At 42.0% G+C, this 25177-nt stretch overlaps 1 protein-coding gene across 1 annotated transcript in view; it reads left to right on the top strand.

The window, feature by feature from the left end:
- LOC137298309 (zinc transporter ZIP4-like) overlaps window positions 1–11916 on the top strand; it is a 36491-nt gene extending 24575 nt beyond the window's left edge. The window contains exons 2-15 of the mRNA XM_067830508.1: window positions 906–1292; window positions 2551–2659; window positions 2910–3014; window positions 3514–3665; window positions 3918–4098; window positions 4905–5074; window positions 5327–5435; window positions 5790–5848; window positions 8696–8752; window positions 9024–9072; window positions 9538–9690; window positions 9978–10165; window positions 10472–10601; window positions 11609–11916. Of these exons, the coding sequence (XP_067686609.1) occupies window positions 906–1292; window positions 2551–2659; window positions 2910–3014; window positions 3514–3665; window positions 3918–4098; window positions 4905–5074; window positions 5327–5435; window positions 5790–5848; window positions 8696–8752; window positions 9024–9072; window positions 9538–9690; window positions 9978–10165; window positions 10472–10600 (1848 nt within the window). The 3' untranslated portion in view covers window position 10601; window positions 11609–11916. The remainder of the gene's footprint in view (window positions 1–905; window positions 1293–2550; window positions 2660–2909; window positions 3015–3513; window positions 3666–3917; window positions 4099–4904; window positions 5075–5326; window positions 5436–5789; window positions 5849–8695; window positions 8753–9023; window positions 9073–9537; window positions 9691–9977; window positions 10166–10471; window positions 10602–11608) is intronic.
- The last annotated feature ends 13261 nt before the right edge of the window (window positions 11917–25177 follow it).

Genomic DNA, 25177 nt, shown 5'->3' with positions numbered 1-25177 from the left:
AAGAAAATATTAACGCACTATACAGGGTATTGTTAAGGTCGCTGCTTTGGGCGCAGTCGGTTGAAAGTATTTAGTAGATATTCCATACATACTTACAAGTTGTTTCCGAACTGGAGAAACCCTGTGTGTTTTGACAATGCTGTCATGTTGATTTACCCGCTGCCAGTGCTTGTGGTCACTACTCACCCGTGTATTCCTGACATAGTGATGAGGTTCTTAAGGTTAAATGTCTTCCTTTACTGTAGAGATATACAGAAGTGTGTGAAACCTATCAATACCAGCCCCCAATCATCAGTATTACAAACAAAGTTCGGGTCGGAGGGCACCTGCCAAATTGTATTTGTGCACGTGATTGAAGTCACGCAGTACATCACACAGTAATTCAGTGCCCCAAGTATAGAGAACGTGGCAGGGGAAGCATGGCCGACATCGCGGTTATGACTCAATGAAGAACAACTGCTGATCCACCATGAGTGATCCAGTAACGATTGGCTGTAGATGGGTCATCATATATGTAACGGAGATAGTGTGGGTGACAGTCGTCGACACCTTCATGCTAAAACTGAACTTGAACATTTAAGTATAAACCCTAGCCTTACGGAGAGAGAGAGAGAGAGAGAGAGAGAGAGAGAGAGGGAGAGGGAGGGAGAGAGAGAGAGAGAGAGAGAGAGAGAGAGAGAGAGAGAGAGAGAGAGAGAGAGAGAGAGAGAGATGCTGTAACAAGGTGATGTTATAACATGCCGCAGGCTGCTATTGATATCCAGCTGTAACACGATATACTGACCGAGCTGGTTTGCTATGCTAGGACTAGTGGCTGACCACTGACCACTAACTCCGAGTAAACACCACAGCACGTTTGTGCCGATTCATGACATTGTACAATAATTTTCTTGTCTTGTTGTCAGTGTCTCAACGTCTCTGGTCTGTTCACCGTCGTGGGTGCCGACACCAGCGTGGGTTTGAACGAGGAACAGTTTCACAACGCCACGATTGTCATCTTCTACTACATCTACAACATCACCAACTACTGCCGGCAGAATGTCGACCCAACCATCAACACGTTTGAGTATTATCGGGAGAAGGTTCAGAGCATTCTGTTCGAGGAAGGTCATGGTGACATAGAAACGGAGTCTCTTGAGCACGCGCTGGAACACATCGCAAAGTCGATCAAGACAGCAGCAGACCACACAGGGGAGACAAATCACAAGGAGGCTGACCACCACAACCACAACCACGACCACGACCACGACCACGACCACAAAGGAGACAACGTTCCAGTCATTGATGCCGTGGTAAAGGTTCTTTTACACGAACGCATAGAATACCGAAGATGTATTCATGATAGAACCAGACTGAAATTTTTAGTCCTTGTCTCTGTTCATCTGTGTATAAGTCGTTATAGTTCTAAGCCTGATGTTTATAGGTTGTGATGGAGCGTACATGGATTTATAAAGGAGATATGAAATTTACGGGTTGTGAGGTGAATATGTTTTTTATTCCAGACATAGAAGTAAAAGAAGTAGAAGGGACTGTAAATACAATAACTGCACAATGTATGTGTATGTATACGTTAAAATGTATTTGATGCACACATGAGTTCATATATACAGGCATAAACACCTGATGAACGCATGGTCTCGCATATGTATAAACATATCTGAATAACGTATGTCTAGATAAACAACGTATATTGCTAATACATTGTATAATCTCACACAGGTAATGAGCAAAATGGCATACATACCATTATTATTACTACAAGTGACATTTCATGTGACATATCATGAAACAGACCATAGAAAGAAGAAACCTACCCTCTCGGGGACACGGGAGCGTGTTACGAGCACCCAGCAGCCAAGCAGCAGCCCAACGTGAAATAGGACACACTGATCAAATGTATTGTCCATGAGACAATGTACGAAATAATATCATTATACCAACATACATACATACATACTTGAAACTACCATTCTGGAGTTACAAACAAGATACAGAATTAATGAAATAGATCAGTCTTACACTATACGGAGCAATTGTAGACAAGAACTATACGCCAGCACACTGATTAAACATAGAAAACACAACCATACGCACATCCATACAGGTAAAACACGACAATGTGGAAATATCTACATTTGAATTATCTTGAACAAATTTATGCCCGTGTTATTCACTTATTTATATTGGAGTTTAATTTGCTCTGTATATGACAATTACAATCTAAACTTTGATCAAATGTCAACCTTCTCAACAGTCTTCACGTGGATACAGTATAGTGCAACTGATTAGTAAGAACATTATATATATTTGAAGTTAAATTAATCAGCTAAGAAGCTGATCCTGGCCTATTGCTATAACAACCAAAAACAGTGATATGAATATAGATCGATCCGGGTACCCTTAAATACACAATGAACCGGCCCTTGACACAGAACTGAACAGTTAAGACAAGATGCTGCCGAACTGATAACTAATTGTAATGAATGTAATCTACAATGAAGTCGTCTGTCGGTACGATTGCTTGAAGAATTGTCTTTTCCTTTACTTAAGTGTTTGAGTCCTGACGCCGTGTTCTATCAGCTGGAAGAGGAGGGGGAGCACATTGAGGGGGATAGACTTAAAGATGTCACCTCCTTCATTGTCTATCATCTCCTTGAAGGTAGGTCAGGCCGTCACACATAAGACGTTATCAGTACATGGTATTACTCTTCACAGATGAGGCATTACTCCCTCTTACAAACATTCTTTTGGAAAAACCCGATGTACTTGGCAATCTGTAGTATGTACGTTTTTATCTGTGCTGTATGAAATAAGAAACATTATGTGGTTGTTTGTTGTGCCTAATAACTCTCAACTTACATGAAGTCAACGAAGTAAATTACATGTAGTTATGTTAATGTAACTTGCAGGGTCACCGATCAAGGAAAAGTGCCGTCTTCTTCCTACTCCAAGCAACATCATCAACGACCTGTTCTCCCGCCTCGCCGCTATCAACAACACGCTCACAAACACAAGTATTTTGTTTTCTATCTATCTGTTTGTCTGTCTTTTTGTCTGTCTGCCTGCCTGCCTGCCTGCCTGTCTGTCTGTCTGTCTGTCCGTCTGTCTGACTCGATTATCCACAAACAGTTAGATAATTTTAGACAGAAACATTCCTTTAGGTATTGAATATATATATATATCATTAGGTTGATATTCAATACCTAAAGGAATGTTTCTGTCTAAAATTATCTAACTGTTTGTGGATAATCGAGTCAGACAGACACACACACACACACAACACATGTATATATATATACGTATATATAGTGTATATCTCTATATATATTATATACACACACATATATATATATATGTATATGTATGTATACGTATGTATACGTATATATATGTGTGTGTGTGTATATATATATAACTGTCCCCGCCTCTTTCCGTACACAATACAAGACAGTAGGCTCCATAAGGACAGACATCGTGGTGTATCTTGGTGGTGGGATCTTCTCTCCTTTGTAGAGCTGAGAGCACTGATGGTCAAGCTAAAGCTCACTGGTACAGAACATGAAGATGACCACTCAGGACACGACCACAGGAGGAGGAGGAGTGTCGACATTGCTCCACGTGTGAAGCGTCAGACGCACAGCGGTCACGACCACGGCACCGTCACGGTATGTGGAAGACTCCTCAGATGCTGGTTGTATTAAACTCGCACATTTGTTGGTATCAGTCCATTAATCAGATAATGTCTAAGAATCTGTTAGGTTTATGCTGACGGAACAGGTTCTGGTTCTGAAAAACGTCCTGGTAATGGAAATCGTTACTATGGTTATGAAATACCTTACTATTGTGAAATACTTTACAGTGATACAATACGTTACAGCAGTGTTACCAACGTTATTTCCCTTGTCATGTGTTCCCAGGTTCCCAGAGATTGTTACTCTGTCGATGAGATCAAGGCCATCCACGGCGTGGGTCATGATGATGTCGTCACTAAGACTAAGTTTGTAGAGATGTCTCCTACTCTGGTGTATATGCAGGTAGCAGGGTCATGTGTCCCTAACACCACCGCCACAACAACAGCCACTCCAAGCACGGCCGAACGTGAGTCATATTCTCCGTACTCCTCATCACATAATAGTGTAGTGGCTAACGGTGAAAATCGATACTTGCCGGAATATAGCATGAACTTTTGAAAAGAGCTGGGGAATGTCACTAAAAACATATTTTCGGGGGAACCCGATCTTTTTCCGGTCCTCTTTCCGAAATATCCAATACTCCATACTCCTCATCGTATAACCAGCAACGCCCACCCTGCTGAACACAGGTTTCCATGCCAGTGCAAACAAACACCCAAACTACAACATCCCTCCACCACCCACCCAGCACCCCTCCCCCTCCCCCACACCCCTCTATAACAGAGCGTCAGTCCGGGTCCCCACAAAAGTGTGTCACAGCACGCAGAATCCACGTCACCGTGGTAGAACACGTACCTAGCTTTGAGTTCCTGCTGATCTGTGACTAGACAAGCAACACTTTATTGCTACATCACTGTACTGATCTTGTTGTTCCTGCTGATCTGTGAATAGACCAGCAACACTTGATTGCTACATCACTGTACTGATCTTGTTGTTCCTGCTGATCTGTGACTAGACAAGCAACACTTAATTGCTACATCACTGTACTGATCTTGTTGTTCTTGCTGATCTGTGACTAGACAAGCAACACTTGATTGCTACTTCACTGTACGTTCTTGACAGCAGCCTGTGCCATATATAAGTTTCACACCAAATACAGGTCTATAGACATGGAGATAGTAGCTCTAAATTAACTTTGGTGTCACAGATATTGATCTGTTTATTCGTCAGTATGCACGCTTGTTTTCGCAGTTTATGTTATGCCTGTTTCAGGGTACGGGTACGGATCCCTGGCCACGCTGATCATCTGTCTGACCGCTGTAGTGGGCGCTATCCTTTTCCCCTTCCCCAAGGGCCTCTGCTACACAGCGGTCATGGCTATCTTCGTGGGTCTTGCTGTCGGAACACTTTTCACAGACTCTCTCTTGCATCTCATACCTCAGGTCAGTAGTACACATGGGTACCCACCAACGGGAGTTGTGTGTGTGTGTGTTTGTGTGTGTGTGTGTGTTTGTTTGGGTGTGTGTGTGTGTGTGCATGCGTCAGCGTCTGGATAAGCATGGGTTGCAGGAAAATAATTCTAAACAGGGTCTTCGCGGATCAGTCTTATAATCATCACGGCGTCTCTTGTGAGGAAACACAATAAATAACCGGGGAACAAGTACAGGGACCACTTTGTCGTTGTGTCGTTGTAGGCGCTTGGTGTTCACAACCATGGGGAAGGCGAAGACGCGCATGCGCATGCCGAGACACCCGGTCCAGTGATAGAGGAATACACGTGGTACGCTGTGGTTATAGCTGCAGGTGAGATAGACTTCCACATGTCAAGGCAAAGGTGTTGGTTTGTCAATAGAAAGCCCAGGAGTCATGAAAAGTATCCCTTAAAACTCCACCATAGTGTGTATACTTTAATAATCATGGACAAGGTTAAAATCGCGACGAGTTCACCTCACCTCACCTCACCTCAAGTGACAAAATCTCAGTAGTTCTTAAACACACATTAACGACTATCATATCAATATGAACGTTATTTTGCCTTTGAAATTCCTGATCCATGAAACGACAACAGTATAAGAGGAGACGGAAGGTAAAACCACGAACCACATATTTGTTCTGTGAAGGCTGTTCACAGCAGACAATAATCTCTTTCGTCTCCAGGTACATATGGATTCTACTTGTTGGAAGCTCTCATGATGCTCCTTGGCCCCGGACATGGTGTAAGTAGCTTTTCATATCCAGGCAGCGTTACCCAGTTCGTTATGAAGAAATAGAGCGTAATACACAGCCATTCAATATAGATTTCACAACAAACAAAACATGGTTTACTCGCATACTGGACCTCGTACTGAGCAAACGCGTTCAGAATACCTCGTTACTGACTGACTGACGCCTGTACATCCTTCAGTAAGGACGTGATCCTTGTTACTGACTGACGCCTGTACATTATTCAGTAAGGACGTGACCCTTGTTACTGAGGCCGGTACATCCGTCAGTAAGGACGTGATCCTTGTTACTGACTGACGCCAGTACATTATTCAGTAAGGACGTGACCCTTGTTACTGAGGCCGGTACATCCGTCAGTAAGGACATGATCCTTGTTACTCACTGACGCCTGTACATTATTCAGTAAGGACGTCATGCCTGTTACTGACCGAGAGCAGTACATCAATCAGTAAGGATGTGATCCTTGTTATTCACTGACGCCAGTACATCAATCAGTAAGGACGTGTTCCTTGTTACTCACTGACGCCAGTACATCAATCATTAAGGACGTGTTCCTTGTTACTCACTGACGCCAGTACATTATTCAGTAAGGACGTGACCCTTGTTACTCACTGACGCCAGTACATCAGTCAGTAAGGATGTGATCCTTGTTACTCACTGACGCCAGTACATCAATCATTAAGGACGTGTTCCTTGTTACTCACTGACGCCAGTACATCAATCAGTAAGGACGTGTTCCTTGTTACTCACTCACTGACGCCAGTACATCAATCAGTAAGGATGTGATCCTTGTTACTCACTGACGCCAGTACACCAATCAGTAAGGATGTGACCCTTGTTACTCACTGACGCCAGTACATCAATCATTAAGGACGTGTTCCTTGTTACTCACTGACGCCAGTACATCAATCAGTAAGGATGTGACCCTTGTTACTCACTGACGCCAGTACATCAATCATTAAGGACGTGTTCCTTGTTAGTCACTGACGCCAGTACATCAATCAGTAAGGATGTGACCCTTGTTACTCACTGACGCCAGTACATCAATCATTAAGGACGTGTTCCTTGTTACTCACTGACGCCAGTACATCAATCAGTAAGGATGTGACCCTTGTTACTCACTGACGCCTGTACATCAGTCAGTAAGGATGTGTTCCTTGTTACTCACTCACTGACGCCAGTACATCAATCAGTAAGGATGTGATCCTTGTTACTCACTGACGCCAGTACATCAATCAGTAAGGATGTGATCCTTGTTACTCACTGACGCCAGTACATCAATCATTAAGGACGTGTTCCTTGTTACTCACTGACGCCAGTACATCAGTCAGTAAGGATGTGATCCTTGTTACTCACTGACGCCAGTACATCAATCAGTAAGGATGTGATCCTTGTTACTCACTGACGCCAGTACATCAATCAGTAAGGACGTGTTCCTTGTTACTCACTGACGCCAGTACATCAGTCAGTAAGGATGTGATCCTTGTTACTCACTGACGCCAGTACATCAGTCAGTAAGGATGTGATCCTTGTTACTCACTGACGCCAGTACATCAATCAGTAAGGATGTGATCCTTGTTACTCACTGACGCCAGTACATCAATCAGTAAGGATGTGATCCTTGTTACTCACTGACGCCAGTACATCAATCAGTAAGGATGTGTTCCTTGTTACTCACTGACGCCAGTACATCAGTCAGTAAGGACGTGACCCTTGTTACTCACTCACTGACGCCAGTACATCAATCAGTAAGGATGTGATCCTTGTTACTCACTGACGCCAGTACATCAATCAGTAAGGATGTGATCCTTGTTACTCACTGACGCCAGTACATCAATCAGTAAGGATGTGATCCTTGTTACTCACTGACGCCAGTACATCAATCAGTAAGGATGTGATCCTTGTTACTCACTGACGCCAGTACATCAATCAGTAAGGATGTGATCCTTGTTACTCACTGACGCCAGTACATCAGTCAGTAAGGATGTGATCCTTGTTACTCACTGACGCCAGTACATCAATCAGTAAGGATGTGATCCTTGTTACTCACTGACGCCAGTACATCAATCAGTAAGGACGTGTTCCTTGTTACTCACTGACGCCAGTACATCAGTCAGTAAGGATGTGATCCTTGTTACTCACTGACGCCAGTACATCAATCAGTAAGGATGTGATCCTTGTTACTCACTGACGCCAGTACATCAATCAGTAAGGATGTGATCCTTGTTACTCACTGACGCCAGTACATCAATCAGTAAGGATGTGATCCTTGTTACTCACTGACGCCAGTACATCAATCAGTAAGGATGTGTTCCTTGTTACTCACTGACGCCAGTACATCAGTCAGTAAGGACGTGACCCTTGTTACTCACTCACTGACGCCAGTACATCAATCAGTAAGGATGTGATCCTTGTTACTCACTGACGCCAGTACATCAATCAGTAAGGATGTGTTCCTTGTTACTCACTGACGCCAGTACATCAATCAGTAAGGATGTGATCCTTGTTACTCACTGACGCCAGTACATCAATCAGTAAGGATGTGATCCTTGTTACTCACTGACGCCTGTACATCAGTCAGTAAGGATGTGATCCTTGTTACTCACTGACGCCAGTACATCAATCATTAAGGACGTGTTCCTTGTTACTCACTGACGCCTGTACATCAATCAGTAAGGACGTGTTCCTTGTTACTCACTGACGCCAGTACATCAGTCAGTAAGGACGTGACCCTTGTTACTGTTACTTGTTGACGAGTTTCGTTGGAAAATGAAGAGTCAGTCATGCAGATGTTTACATGATGTACGTCGTGCCTACACTGTGTGTCGTTCTTGTTGCAGCACTCACATGGGAACTCGTCTGTTGAGCTCGGGGGTTTGGACGATTCCAGAAATGTCGTGAGTGATAACGCAAAAAACGATACCATGAAAATATTACTACGTTAATGCCTGATGATTGAGCTAAAACAGTTACATAGTTCGGTAGAATAGGAACACATGAAGCTGAAACTAAACCTTTCAAGGACGTTGACTTTAAGAAGTCACGAGCGTAAAACTTCGCCACACCTGCGTTTGATGTTGAGGTCGCTAGGACAGTCCATGTGAAGACGGATCATCGATTCGTATGTCATATTTGGAGCCTGTATACAGGTGTTAAATTTCATTTCAGACAAAACAGCCAGGCGGCTTGGTCATGGAAGAGAAGGAGAAAAAGTCGGGTGGGTAGACGTTTCTAGACGTAGCGATCCCCAGATTTCACTGATTATCTCATTTCGAACTGACTTAGGTGACTTGAATATTAGATATGAACGAAAAATAACCAACGTATTTAGGTATTTTTTAAGATCCATGCTTGGACTGGCATTCAAGGTTGTGAGTGAAAGGTCTGAAATTGTCTCATGCAGCCCTGGTACACTGACACGTCATGCACCAACACGAGACATTGAGAGCTTCTCTGAAATTCCACTGTAACTTTCCGACGTAAACCTTCTCTATGTCACTTAATCTTTAGTATGGCAAGCTACCGGCTAGTTCATGTCTGTCATGTCTGAATTTGGTTTCAAGTTCCAAATTGGAACAAGGCTGAAAATAACTTTCAGCATTGTCCAATGAAATGGAGGTGGTTATGCACCTGACCAAAAGTTTCCCATGCCTTAACGAACGCTCCTTTGACGCTTCTACAGGATTCTCGACACTTGCCCTCATGGTGATACTGGGGGACGCTGTTCACAACTTCGCCGACGGTCTGGCTCTAGGTGCCGCCTTCAGCCTGAACGTCACAAGTGGCATCACCACCAGCATTGCAATCTTCTGCCACGAACTGCCGCACGAATTGGGTAAGTACCACGGTGATATATCAAGTATACTCATAGTGTGTTCGGTCTGACAGCTGAAACAGGTGATAAAGGAAACAGAGGGAAAGTTAATGGGGAAACCCCGTCATTGTTTATTTTCGCTTGAAGGGTCAGTTCCATTCAAGCACCTGTAGGAATGGTAACCAAGGGCTGGATAACAGACATAAGTAACACCGACACGAATATTTGAACGTATGTCCACTTTCTTCACTTGATGTAACCCTGCTTAGTGTCAGTGTTATATTGCCGACTTCTTTCTTCTGTCTTAGGGGACTTTGCAGTGCTGATATCGAGCGGGATGTCCTTCAAGAGGGCGCTGTGTTGGAACTTCGTGTCTGCCCTGACGGCGTTTATAGGACTCTTCATTGGACTCTCTATCTCGACAGACCCTCTGGTCCGACGGTGGATATTTGCCGTCACTGCGGGGTTGTTCCTCTACATCGCCCTTGTCGATCTGGTAACTTGCATCAACTCCTTATATCATTTACTGTGTTGTTAGCGCTTCCCATGTTGGCGAGTCCCAGTAGGTGGTCATGACTTCAGTTTGAGTGGGCGGTAAGAACTGTGACTGGACTTTCTGTTGGTGTTGAACTGATGCACCATGACATTAGCGAGGTATTTTCTGAAGCTGTGCTAAACCTAACTTACTTCCTCCCTCGCTCCCCGCATAAACTAATTTAATCTGTGATATCTGTGATGTCCCTATTATCTATATGCGTGGTAATGAATGTATTCACGATTAATATCGTGTGTGTATTTACAGTTGCCGTCTCTTCTCAACAACGCCACCACACACCGGAAGTTGGTGTTTGTGATGCACAACATTGGGATACTGACTGGTTTCCTCATCATGCTGCTTATCGCAATGTATGAAGAGAAGATCACTGTCTGAGGTGAGAACGATATCAGTTTCATGATATCTTCACACGGTACTAGTTGTGGTTCTGTTACTACTACTACTACTACTACTACTACTACTACTACTGCTGCTGCTGCTGCTGCTGCTGCTGCTGCTGCTGCTGCTGCTGCTGCTGCTGGCTGCTGCGGCTTCTACTATTACATACTCAGAAACTGGATATGTGAGTTTTCAGGGTCTTTTTTCATGGCGTGATTCCGTCGAAACAGATCTTTGTTCACATTATGAAACAAGGCATCAGCACGTATACCTGATGCGTTAAGCAACACACAGACACAAAGACACACACACACACGACGTTCAACACGCCGACGCATACAGATACACTCACACAAGCACACACTGATACACAGAAACACTGAAGGTCTAAACAGACTTCTCATACTTGGGGCGATAAACACCACACAGACACACAGACAAATCCAGACACATACAGACACAGAAGCAAATACATTGAGACAGAGATGCACAGAGCTCCATGGCGACCTCGCGGACCAAATCTCAGGAAGCGTTTACGGGCGCTTCACTGATCTTTCGTCGTCTCATGAACATGTATACCGGTGAGAACTGTCATCTTCCACAGTGCTGACATGTTCTGCTGTGATGATGCTGGTAAAAGTAACTTGCAACTATCAAGGATATTGTCCCTCCTTGACATACTCGACCATGTTTATTTGCGGTGTGTTTTGGATGAACTTCAAGCAAACGGACATGATTTGGACCTGGTTTATCCTATTTAGATATATTGCCTCAACTTGTACGCTACGAATGAGGTAGAAGGAATCTTTAGAAACAGGTAGTAATTGTATGTTCACTGGTACATAAATAGGTTGGAATATGAGTGTCATAAATAAATCAGTTGATACATTATCAGTTGTTAGTTGTTATCGTGAAAGTTCGTGTTAGGACTTAGATATGTAGTGAGTGGAGTGTTATTGTATCTCATATACTTTCCACACTTGACATTATTATGTTTTGTTGCAGATCAAGGAAGAGATTGATCCTGGAGTTTGGATGTCGTCTGATGTTGTGCTGTCCTCACATTATAACGTACTAGAGAGCGTATCAAGGAGAGACAACTCCGGTGAACAACGTCACTTAGTTACCAAGAACCATTGCAGTGCAGTCATCAATTCTTCAGGTCTGCTTGGCGTCTCAGAGGAGGGAATTACTTGTCATATCAAACATAAACGGCGCTTTTTTAATGCTGGAAAATTACACTTCATACTGGAACAAATAAGCTGAATGTTTTTGCTAGGTCACTTGTATTAAATTCTGTGCTTAGTCTTCTCCACATGAATTTATCCCAACAACGATTTGTGATCCCTAACATTTTGTGTTTAGTATAAGACCTAGTTTGTTAGTTTGTGGGTCATCATGCGAGCATGGCTAACAACGGAACGTACACAACTTACTTGATATTGTTTGTTGTCGGAACCAAGTCAAAACATTAATTACACAACAATCTCGGTTCTGCTGATTTGGTTCAGTCCTATTGCGCAACATAGTACAGTAACAAGTCAAAATTTTGAGAGCGACTCCTTCAACCATATATATATATATATATATATATATATATATATATATATATATATATATATTACAGTAACATAGTACAGTAACAAGTCAAAATTTTGAGAGCGACTCCTTCAACCATATATATAATTATATATAAAAATTCAATTGAGGGAAGGGTGTTAAACTAGATTATTGACAGGGAGGATGAATGGTTTTGATTGAGGGTGGGGGTGGCACGACCTCTTCAAACGGGGGCAGTCTGTGACGTCCTAGTTTAGGACATGTTGCGCAAACCTCGACATAATATAGGAAAACTATGGGAATACGATTTTTGAAACATTAAAATTAAAATCAATTTGTAAACAGCGTCTTCTCCTGATCGGATGCTATTGGCACTGAAGTCAAAGAATGAAAATATCCATTGATTAGAGGAAGGGGAGTGTGTTGTGGAATTGGTGGTGAAGTGGGCTGTTAAACTGGCGTATTGCAAAGAGGATGTGTGGGTTTTAAGGTCTTAATGTATGTATGGCACCGATGCCGTCAGTGTCCAGAGAAGACTTGCCCTTGTGACCGGGACATTGGTCCGCATTGTTGGGAGCATGTGTTTGTGTCCTTAAATAACGAAACTCCCTATGATTCCAGCACCATGGGTTACAGTTCCACGGTTGTATGTATGCATATATTATTGATGCAATATTCCTGGATTTTTGCAACATATATCTCTTGTACATGATGTACTAACACAGCACATGTTCTCTTGTCCCGAATGCATAATACAGTATGCCATGCATACACCAAAGTGCAAAGATTCTTCGTTGTACATCATTACTCACGATTTAAGACCCATCAAATTACAAACACTAGGGTGTTTGGAGTATTTGACCATTGCAAATAGGTCTTTTCCTATTTGTACAAGCGTATCGTGTGATAATGGCTGTTAGACACCACCTTGAGGCGCCTTTTACTGCGTATCTATAATCTTAACTAATTAATGATGGAAATTATTGTTTCATATATTTTACTCTTCCTGTATATTTTGAACTATTATTTCTCAATAAACAGATTTTTTAGTAAAAAAGACCAAAGCGTTAATATATATGAAGAGTTGAAGGGCTGTATTTCTGGATTATGCTTTCTGAAGGACAGTTGCACAAATATGAAGATTGGCTTGACTGGACTCATAGTGCCAGTTGTTTGTGACACTCGATATCTTGGCTCGCAGACATAACGGTTTGGACTGATGCCAGTTTAACTGTTTTATCCGATTGATTGCGAGATAAAGTAATAAGTACCACGTTCTGACGGAGTTTGGTGTTGTGAGACCGAACATCGACTGCCAACCTTCAGGTTTATCTGCTACATGGCGACCCCGGGGTAAATCTCCTACACCAAGGAACACCTTGCCATACTTCATGGGGCATGATGTATCAGGTGCCCTTTTGTCAAGCATTTACCTTAACAAAGATTCCATAACGTTTGAATGATTTATTATATAATCTCATTCAGCTGCACTCTATTCTATCTATGTCACAAGTGTGTTCCCAGCCCTTAGTCCCTACGTGAACACCAGAGTTGTGTTTCCTGACCACGAGCTCCCTACATGTACTTCAGTGCGGTGTTTCTGAACGCCGAGCCCCTCATGTGGACGTCAGAGCAATGTTTCCTAAACCCGAAACCCTACATGTACATCATAGCAGTGTTTCTGGACCCCTCGTGTGGCCGTCAGAGCAGTGTGTCCCAACCACGAGCTCCCATATGTGAGTGAGTGAGTTTAGTTTTACGCCACACTCAGCAATATTCTAGCTATGAGGCGGCAGTCTGTAAATAATCGAGTCCATCTGCGCAAGTGGGAACCAATAACATGTGTCAAACGAGTCAGCGGGCTTGACCACCCGATCCCGTTAGTAGCTTCGTACCTCAGGCATAGTCGCCTCATATACCAAGCCTGGGTTGCTGACGGCCTATTCTACTCCGAACCTTCACGGGTCAGCCCCACATGTACGTCGTAGCAGTTTTCCCTACCCGCAGTCCATACAGTGGATACTCTTTATTTCCCCTATTGGTTTGGAGAGTACATTACATTATATTACTTGTCAGTCTCACTAAGAATAGAAACGTACATATGACAAGGGAGCAGGCTTTTCACAACAATGAGGAATACGAAGAGCTGTATAAACATGATGTGTGTCATAATTTCACAAATATAATATACATCTTAAGTTCCATGAGCGGACATGTTTAGCCACGATGTCCATGACTGTCGCCCAGCTCGCAAGTTTCATATTATGGACCACACCTGTAATGATACCAAGGTATGGCAGGACCTTAGTTTCATCACTGGCAGTGTCCTCGAGCCTGAGGTACAAGCCGAGGTTTAGGTTATCAAACAACGACTCACTTGGCACATTTCTTTATTCAGTGAGGCTTTCACGGTGTGGTAGAACTGGCATAACGAAATTGTTAACAGTAGACTAGTTTGGGGGTGATAGCTTGGGAAATTGACCGTAATAGATTCTGTACCTGACAGTCTTGTATCCATTGTCTCGCTTATGCACGGGCCTTTTGGAGTTGCTTCTTTGGGAGGATATTGAGTGTCTCACATACGTATACCGCATGGCGTGGGCCTGTGTGGTCAGGCACGTGACTTGCCGATTGCCTTGGCTGGTCCACGGGCCTTTTATGACGATTCCCATAGTTCCGTGGTTAAAGGTCAAGTTACCGCGTGGCTATATAAGTGACCTTGCCTACAGTGTCAGTTGTCTTGTTGCGGTGATCCGTAAAGGTACTAGGTTTCCGATTTCCCCTCAGGGAACTTTACGGCCTAGACGAAGTCTGAAAACACGTACGTGGAGATCTCGTGAACGACATGGGTAAATCTAACGAAATGGAGGAGCAAATCGCTTACGAGAAAACCAAACTCGAAGCAGTGGTAGACGACTGTGAGATCAGTAGACGTTGCATGTAGGAAAGACTGGGCGACCTGGAAGACAAGAGACGGACCCGATTGGAATCCGCTTCCTCGAACCTTGAAGCGTTTCGATCCCAGATCAGCCGCGGTAGAACGAGTCCTCCACAAGGAGACGTGAGTGAGTGAGTGAGTGAGAGTAATTATTTGATGTCACATCGGCAATATTTCAGCCAAATCGTGACGAGAACATGTAACACTGAAATGGAATATATTGGTATTATGAAAACCTGTCGACAAAGGACAGTAAAACAATTAGGACATCACAATTACCATTAAAACTAGCGTGGAAAGTTAAAACTAATATCACTATTTGGACAATACCATATAAAAACAGGCCATAGATCGCCAGCAACTAAAGGTAGATCACCATACAAGGGACCAAAGCACCTTTGCTACCGACAAGGGCCGCAGTTGGATTTACACCGTCCCTTCAGCTGCTGGCGAATGTAAGAAATGCGAGCCAAAATTAAAATAACAAGAATACTACGTCTAAAATTCCTGGGAAGTTTAAGTTTCATGCGTTTTGGGACTTACGTACCCTCTCAGGAGGACAATAACTTTACAATACTTCAATCCCCTTTGAGAGTACAGTCACTAGCAATCTCAGTTACTAATCTAAACTACCAATAATACAATATTTATCTATTTACAAATTTAAATCATTTAACAAATGTAATTCTTTCGAAAATGCAATAATTAAATGAGAATTTACATTATTAAAAAGATCCTTCATATACCTAGGCAAACAAGAAGCTGCACAAAATGTAATTTTTAAATATAATGAATAATGTTTCTCTGATGATATATATATGTATTCGAAATGGAATCCCTATCTTTCGACTTGCGTTAGCAAAACCCACTCAAACCCATCCATTCGCCGTGCAAATGACGTTAGTGCCAAATCAGGTTTTGCATGCACGTGCGGTCGATCACGTGATCTTCGCATCGAAGTTTTCTTCATTTGCACGTGTTTGCATTGGCCTCAAGAATTGGAAAAAACACTTTTAAACCACAGTTCTAACGGTACTTTAAATGCCATGATTGTCAAAAGTGTACCGTGAACGTGCTTTTGGCATGTTCCAAGCGGGAAGATCAGTTATTGACGTCGCAAGAGCAATGGGATGCAGCCGTCGTACAGTGTATGACTTGCCAGGTCGTCTACAACAAACTGGCACCACTTTTGGTCGACCAAGGTCCGGTCGTCCAAGTGTGACGTCACAAGCAGAAGACCTACGTCACCTACGTGACAGATTTCTGCCGGCTGCACGAACCGGGGCTGAGATGTTTAGACGACAACTGTCGTCACAGACCATTCGAAATCGGTTGCCAATCTCCATTCGAATTTTTGTGACTTGACATTCTGTATACCCATGTTTTGAAACGGCGGTGTAGGAACTGATTGTGGCACTGTCAATGTATCGAGTACATCACACAGATCTCAGCAATGCAACAATAACAATTTAACCATCTTACCATCTCTTGTTCTTTTATAGTGTCCTCAAGAAAGAATGTGAAGTTTCTTTTTTGACTCAGTATAGTTCGGGATTTTAATAAGTATCCCTTGTGGTGGAGAATTCAACACAGTCAAGCAAGACATGCTTGACCGTGATTCTTTCATCACAAAGGATACAAAACGGAGGATCTCCGCCTGTAAGCAAATATTCATGTGTATATCTTGTGTGTCAATGTGATTTCGTCGCGTGACGACCTCCTCAAATCTGGACTGACAACCCAAGTAGGTGTAGCCAACATAGGGCCTTATAGCATGAGACTTATTAATACCTACTTAAGTGTCCCACTTCTTCTGCATCAGATCACGGATATACGTTCTAATGCTAGCTTTGTAATGTGAGTATGAAATAAGAAGTGGTGTCACAGATTTGTTGAGCGCTGTCTTAGCAGCAAAATCGGCCATTGTGTTACCAGAAATGCCAACGTGGCTGGTTAACTAACAAAAGACGATGTCGTACTGGCCAGTAGCATGACCATTATACAGTTCAATAATTTCAATTAAAAGTGGATGTTTAAATGATAAGTTTTCAATAGCCTGAAGGCAAGAAAGAGAGTCTGAAAAGATTATATACTGTTTATGTTTAGGATGTCTTTGAATACATTTAAGAGCATTTGATATGGCGTTTGCTTTGCAGTAAAAAGAGAGCTGTTATCTGGTATTCTAGAAAATAGTTTCCTGGGTCTAATAACAGGGGCACCACCCTTGGACCCATCAGTAAACAAGAATTTGTAATTGGTAATTGATTATACTCTTGTTTACATTGTAATTCATGTTGTTTATTTACTATTGCAGTTTTAACAAAGGATTCCAGTCGTATCAAATGATCACACCAGTGTACCTTGTAAACATAAAATAAATTATGTCTCACAAATAAATACTCAAACATTCAATATAAGTGTGACATATTGACTTATGATGTATAAAATGATTCCTATAAAGTTAAACAATACCAAAAGACACTAGGCCGTGCCCCGCGAAACTAGACCGTGGACTCATTAATATTCATGTGTGTTCCTTTTTGTGGAAAGGTTCTCACGCTGTCTATGACGCCATTGGTTGAGATTATGAACTTTGACGTCATAGATAAGGGTCATATAGTAATTGCCTTACTACGTCTACCGAATTGTTACTACGACAGGTCTACACGACGATATAACAGCTTCATAATTATGGATCATGGACGAGTTCCGAGAATGCTATGGAAATTTAACCTGCTGTAAAAGCCTTCGTGTTTGCAAACCGGTTTAGGCTAAGTCGAAGATACCCTGTTTTAAAGGAGAAGGACAGAGTTTGTAACTTCTGTGGATTCACACCCAAAGACAACTATTTCCCTATTGGAAGACCTAAACGAAGATCTATATTCTCATGGATTTAAACTTTTTCCTGAACATGATTTGGATGTTTTGTGTTACTACAAATATCGACAGACAGAGGAGGACATTCAACAACCGAAGGTACAAAAGAAACACTTTGAATGCAGTATTTTATATGAACCGACTGAATTTGAAATTTTATATATATCAAACATTCAGGTATCCACCTAAAAACACTACTGACTATGCCATCAGGACCCTTCTGACCAAATATCTGAGTGGCTTCCATGAAAAGTATGATGAACTTGGGGCTTGTTTTTGTGTGTGTTATTCGTGACTGACGACATGTTTGCCTCAGGATATTTGAATGGACTGGGGAGAGTTGTTTATGGCTTGCCTGTCAAGGAAGGAAGAATAAAACAATCACTGGTTTGGTGGTCAAAGAAGAAACATACATACATTACTCATACTGCCATGTTTAACCGCACCAATATTGTGAACAATCTTGCTGTGAACTGGAACTATGTTTCAACCCAGGAATCTTTACCGGATGTGACCTTTGACCCAGTTCAACGTATCTTTGTGATATCTATAAGATCGTTTCCCATGGAGGATATCAAATTCTACTGATGAGACGATTTGACTCACCTTTGTTGGAAGATTGCTCTGGTGGGTAGAGGCATTACTGTGCACTGGTGTTCATTCTAAATGATACAGTTGTTGGTTGGCTTTGGAGGCATTTAAGTATTTTACTGGATATTGCATGTATTGAAACACAGCCACAACATGGAGTGTGATTTAATTCAGATGGGTGCAATATGCAATGACACTGAAAAGACCTTTGAATTCATGAAAGAAAATAACCAGCTTGACTCTACAATGAACTGTGAAAAAATGTAAAATGTCCATGTCATGGCAAAAAGACAGAAAGATCAAACCCGATGGTCATGTATGGAGTTGCACAAAATGTAGGAAATGTAAATCTGTAAGATTTGGAAGTTTCTGTGAAGGACAGAAAGCCTCACTTGGTACATTGTTTATGATCTTGTGCCATTTTTGCCATGGCATTCCAGGTTACATCGCTGTGAAAATGCTGAGCGTGTGTGTGAACACTGTCTACACTGGTATAATCTATACCTCGATTAAATGTCTCGTTCTCACCTTGATGACCTTGTTGTACTTGGTGGAGTTGGTCATGTGGTGGAAATGGATGAGAGTAAATGGGGGAGAAGGAGAAAATACAACATGGGTTCTAGTCAGGGTTTTAAACAGTTTAGGATCTTTGGTCTGATTGACAAAAACAAAGTAAACAGGTTCTTCTGTTTAATGCATATGACAGAACAACTGAAACCCTGTTCTCAATAATCATTACCCATGTAGAAGTTGGCACCAAAATTATTACAGATGAATTCAAATCATATATGCAAAATGCACTGTTAAACACAAAGACGGTTATGTAGATAAATAACTGGGGTCCACACCAATTTAATTGAAGGATTTGGGAGCAATGCAAAAGCAAAGTTCAAGACAATGCATGATGTCCCAAAAGAACAGCGCTGCTCATCTTGATGAAATCATGTTTAGATGGAACACCAAATATGGCTCCATGTTCACAATCATGCTTCGTCTTATTGCCCAATATTACGCATTTTGAATCAATTTACGAGGCATGCTTCATACATTTGGTATGAAAAAACTGAAACAATAGTGACTGTAGCTAGCATCAGTTCTCGTTAAATTGTTCATGTTGTTACTCCACAAAATGTTAGCGACCTTAACATTTCAAACATATGGTGCTGAAAGCACATATGTATAATATAGTTCCTGTCAACAATTTAACAAAACTACCTCTGATAGTGCTACAAAGATATTTAATCAGCATCTGTGCTGGTTTTCTTGTCAGATTTAGTGTGAAATTTGATAAATTTCATGAAATGCATTGACAGTGATAACAGTAAGCATATTGTTTGTTGTTTTCACAATTGTGAATCAATTCATGAGCTATGCTTCTTACATTTTGTATGACAATGAAATGTTTCCATCAAATTCACGTGACTAAAACTAGCATCAGTTCTTGTTAACTGTTCATGTTGTTACTCTTCTAAATGCCCATGAAACCCATGAATTACAAATTCAAACATATGGTGTTGAAAGTATATATGTATAATATAGTTCCTGGAATGAATAAAATTTAGAATCTTCGGAATGTGGTATTTTTTTCATTGTGAGAGTGGTTCATTTTTGTAACATTTGAATGGTAAGAAAAGTAGATTTACTTGTTTTTCAAAATGTGGGACCACCTAAAAATCTCTGAAGAAAATGACATAAGTGGACCCATGTATCTGTATACTTTAGGAACTTCAGTTTAGAAGGTGAGCTCGATGCATAATCACAGTATACAAATTTCTTTATCTTCTTAGAATGTGGGCCCACCCACAAATTGCTCTATAGGGATACAAAATAACTGGGCCCACATGTGTTTTCATGTCAATGCAGTATCATAGTTTTGTGGTTGACATCGATGTAGTACTGCTTGATATCCAACTGTTAAGCAAGGACAATGGAATAGCCTACCTTTCCTGGCTCAGACACCGTTACTTCAACATCATGAGGTACTCTGTGATTCATGTGATTCTATAACTCGAGTATGATTAGTGAGAAAGTACCCCTATCTATACAATGTGGGCCCACATCCCAGTCCCTCCAGTAACCAGCTCGTGGGCGATCTAGAATTCAGCTCCACAATGCTATTCATATTGATGGAAATGATTCTCTAAACAGAATAACCTGAGCAATGATGAACATGACGGACGATATCGTACATCGATTTCGCAGCACCATGTGTTTCTCAGATACTGAACTAAATGTTATAGCTCAAAGCTGTATTTAGAGTTGGCTCTCCTCGCAACTCCAACCTATGATAATGCGGTTTCAATATACCATGTTGATCTATTAGTTAGGAACCTTTCCATGGTTTTACAGACACAACTCGTTAAAGAGATTGGTCTGTAATTCGAAGGTCCTGTATGATCCCCGCCAGGTTTTGCAATGGGGACTACAATGACATTACGCCAGGAACCTGGGAAATTCCCTGAAGTCCATATTGAATAAAAAGTATTTAGCAGTGTGTCCAGGCATGATTCAGGCAAATGTTTCAGGAGCTGATAGTGGATATCATCAGTGCCTGTTGCTGTATCATGAGCTTGCTCAAGGGAGTATGTAGCTCGTGTAGTGAAAATCATTCATTGTAATCTTCACCGTTGTCTGAGTTAAAATTTAATATTTTCTGCTCCTGTTCTTTCTGAAACATTTGAAACTCAGGGACATAATTAAATGAAGGTGAATGCTTGGCGAGCGTTTCACCAAGTTTATTTGCAATGTGAGTTTTGTTAAATATAAATGATTACCATCCTTCAGATGCTGCAGCATGTCTCACGAGAACTTTAGTCCTCTCTCGCCTAGATTACTGTAACAGTTTATTGTTTGGAGTTTCAACTGAACTGATCAATAAGTAACAAAGATTCAGAACATTGCTGCCCGTATCATAACAAGAAGCAAGCCATCTTGTCACATATCACCCATTCTACGATCTCTTCACTGGCTTCATATTCGTGAGCGTATAGAATTCAAAACACTGATTCTCACTTACCAGAACTCTACGCTCCCATGATCAGTTTCTCCTTTGTGTGCCTTCTTATAAACTCAAATCATTTCAGTATGCAGCTGCTCCCCTATGGAACACTCTGCCCCTTCATTTAAAACTAGTGCCAACTCCGCCACTCTTCAAAAGGAGACTCAAAACAAAAAAAACAACATGTTTCCGTGGATTATCTTGTGCATATTAACTGTGACTTGCTTTGAGCATTGCCTTTGTGTGGTGTAAGTCAGAGCTATGTAAATACTCTTATTATGTTTTACAGATTAGTACTGAAATGCAGCAGAGAGGGTTTGGGTGATCCTGCGACAGTCAGGGTGGTAAAGCTCATCATCAGCTCAGGGCCCCTCTACACGCAGCCCAGACAGCAAATGGGACTTCTCACAGGAAACACTGCCTAGTCGAACCCACCAAGAACTTTCCGGAGAATATGAAGGCTTCCCAACACTGCAGCCTTCTGCATTACCCAGATTGTCAGAAGGGCTGTGCTCCCGGTGGAGAACCCGGGCACTCTCCTGATCTGCGCCAAGAGATCAGGAGGTACCAAACCAAGGGCACCGAGAACAATGGGGAGCCTGACGACAGTGTACATGGGATGCAAGCGAGACATTTCAAAGGCGAGATCCGCATATTTATCATGCTTTTCCTGAATCTTGCCAATCACATTGCTGTAAAAAGGGACAGAAAATTCTATGATATAAATAATTTCATTGGCTTTATCGAAAAGTACAAGATCAGGTTTGTCGGCTGGAATTCGTCTCAGGCTGTATATTGGTCTATTCCAGAGAAGCTTAAAAGCATCATTTTCCAGGACGCCCTGGACATGTTCAGGGTCGTACCATGGATGGACCTCGGATTCAAAGCCACAGGCATGGCGGAGACGATAATAAAAGCAGCAAGCCATGCCATCATGTCTTTTAAGATATGCAGTTTGTGCCAAGGAAGGGCATCCACTGACAAGGTGTTGCACAGTCTCTGTGAATTTATTGCAAAGACGACATTTCATATTGATATTTTCTTTAAGAATAACATTCTGGCGATTGCGAGTGGGAAGTGATTGGTCCTGAGCTGCAAAAAGGAAGCCCTCAGTTTCACATTTGAGACCAGCTGACTTCATCCAGGCAAAGGAGTCGGTTGGATTGCTGTTCTGTTCCACACACTGCATATACACACGATGCAGTGGCTTCTCAGAAAGTTTCTCCACAAAGGACCGACTCTGGGCAGACTTGGTGAAAGACTTCACCTGGTTTACTCCCATCACTGTACCGTCCAGCAGTACATCGCCATCAACAAAATCAACGTCAAATTTCAAATTGTGTCCAACAACCTTGGCACGCTTAAAGTAGCTGTGGGATTCCTTGCTTTCATCGTGAATCTTGACGTGCATCACCAGAGGATCATCTGATAAATAAATATGTGCAAAAGTGCACAATAAAATTCTGTCATGAAGAGCTTCCACATTAATCAAACCCCGTCCTCCTGAATTGATTGGCATATATAAACGATTAAGAGAAGAACGAGGGTGGTGTGCTCTGTTATCAGACATGATCCTTCTAGTCAGGCGGTCAAGACCCTGGATGTCTTGTTTTGTCCAATCAACTACTCCAAAGGAATAGGAAAGGACTGGCACAGCAAAGGTATTGGTGGCTTTGACCTTGTTTCGAGCATTTAACTCTGAGCTCCAGATTTTCTTTAAAAGAGATTTATACTCGGCCCGAAGTTTATCCTGAATCTGGGCATTCTGGAGCTTGTCTCGAACTTGCATCCCAAGATAGGTGTAGGCCTGATCTTCCACGAGATGCTCAATAACTCCTCCTCCTTGTAACTTGACCGATCCATCATTAGTTACCTTGCCACGCTTCAAATGAAGAGTATTACATTTGTCGAGCCCAAATGTCATGCCAATATCATTAGAGAAGGACTCGACAAGGAGAACCTGTTCTTTCAAATTGGTATCTCCTTTGGCAAGGAGCTCGATGTCATCCATATAGAGAAGATGAGTAAGAGGTGTTGGGGATCTGTGCTGAGGAGGCCCGGGATGGTAACCTTCCTCCCTATTGAGCAGGAAACTCAAAGGATTTATAGACAGACAAAAAAGCAAAGGACTGAAGGAGCCCCCGTGGAAAATTCCCCTTCTGATTGGAATAGATTCCGAAGTCTGCACCTCTACTTGCGAGTACATCTCAAGTTGAGTCGACCAGCAACTCATTAAAGACTTGAGTAAATCAAGTAGTCGCTCAGGGAGGTCAATACACTGAAGAGACTTCAGAATCCATTCGTGAGGGACAGAGTCATATGCCTTTTTGTAGTCTATCCAGCACATGGAGAGGTTGCGGTGGTATGTCTTAGCCTCTTCCAAAATCCAAAAGAAGTTGATCCTTGCACCCCCAACATCCCTTTCTCGCCCCCTTCTGCTCTCTGTAAATTATCTCATAGGACGAGCAGTAACATGACACGAGGTTTGTCAAACACCCTGTGAATAATTTATATTGAGTATTCAAACACGTGATAGGGCGGAAGTTTTTGGGATCAGTCAAGTCTCCCTTTTTGGGGAGGAGTATTGTGCGACCTTTGCAGAACCATGGAGGAACATCACCTGCGTCCACAAGAGAATTGAAACAGTGAAGTAATGGTGCTTGGACACAGGGAAACAGTTTCCAATACCGGTTTCGAATGCCATCAGGCCCTGGAGCTGTATTAGATTTGGACTTCTTTATAACAGTCTTCAGACAATCTGGTGAGATGTAACAGACAAACGACCTGGTTAATTTCTCATGCATTGCATGGTCATAATCATCGACCCATGGTGCCTCCAGGTTACAGTTGCCGGGTACAGACCACAACTGTTTCCAGAACCTTTCATTGGCAGCCATGGGAGGCCGTTTATCATGCTCATCAACACCACTTGTCTTGAGTTGCCTGTAAAATTGCTTTTCATTATTTCTAAATAGTTTATTTTCTTTGATAAATTTGTTTCTCTTTTCCCATTTTTTCTTTCTTTCAGTCCAAATTTTTATTTTTGCCTTAAGGGAATCGACAATTTGGAGAAGTACCTTTTCTTTTGTTGTTTTGTACTGTAATTTTAATTTCTCCAAATTGTCTTTTGTCGTTTAGACATGGGATTCCCTGATGATCTTAATTTCAGGCACAGCTCTATCCAGGAAATATATTTTCTAGTTTCTCTTAATTTTACTTGAAACCGGTTTTTTCTTGGTTTATTGTTCTTGGTATTGGGAGATTTTTCTTTGGAAACTGTGTGAAGTTCCTACAAAGTTCGAGCGGCAGCATAGACACAACAATTTACTTCATGTAAAGAACAGTCCGCAGGGAGTTTTAGAGAGATAATTTCATTAAGCAAATCAATTTCCTTTTTGGGAAAAGACACGTTTAGTTGTTTCACTGACCTCCGTTTCTCTAAAGGTAAATCACAAATTTCCTCATAAATAGATGTAAACAAAATGTACATAGGATTTTCGGTAAGGTCTGCAACTGAAGAAGAGGTAGAGTGAGGGTCCAAAATTTCGGGGCCAATTGGCTCTTTCTGAGAAGAGTTTCCATCAGGAAGAGGAAAGAGGTTGACACGGAC

Source organism: Haliotis asinina, chromosome 10 (genome assembly GCF_037392515.1).
Source record: "Haliotis asinina isolate JCU_RB_2024 chromosome 10, JCU_Hal_asi_v2, whole genome shotgun sequence".
Lineage (NCBI taxonomy): Eukaryota > Metazoa > Mollusca > Gastropoda > Lepetellida > Haliotidae > Haliotis > Haliotis asinina.
This window is presented reverse-complemented; position numbering and strand designations above follow the sequence as displayed.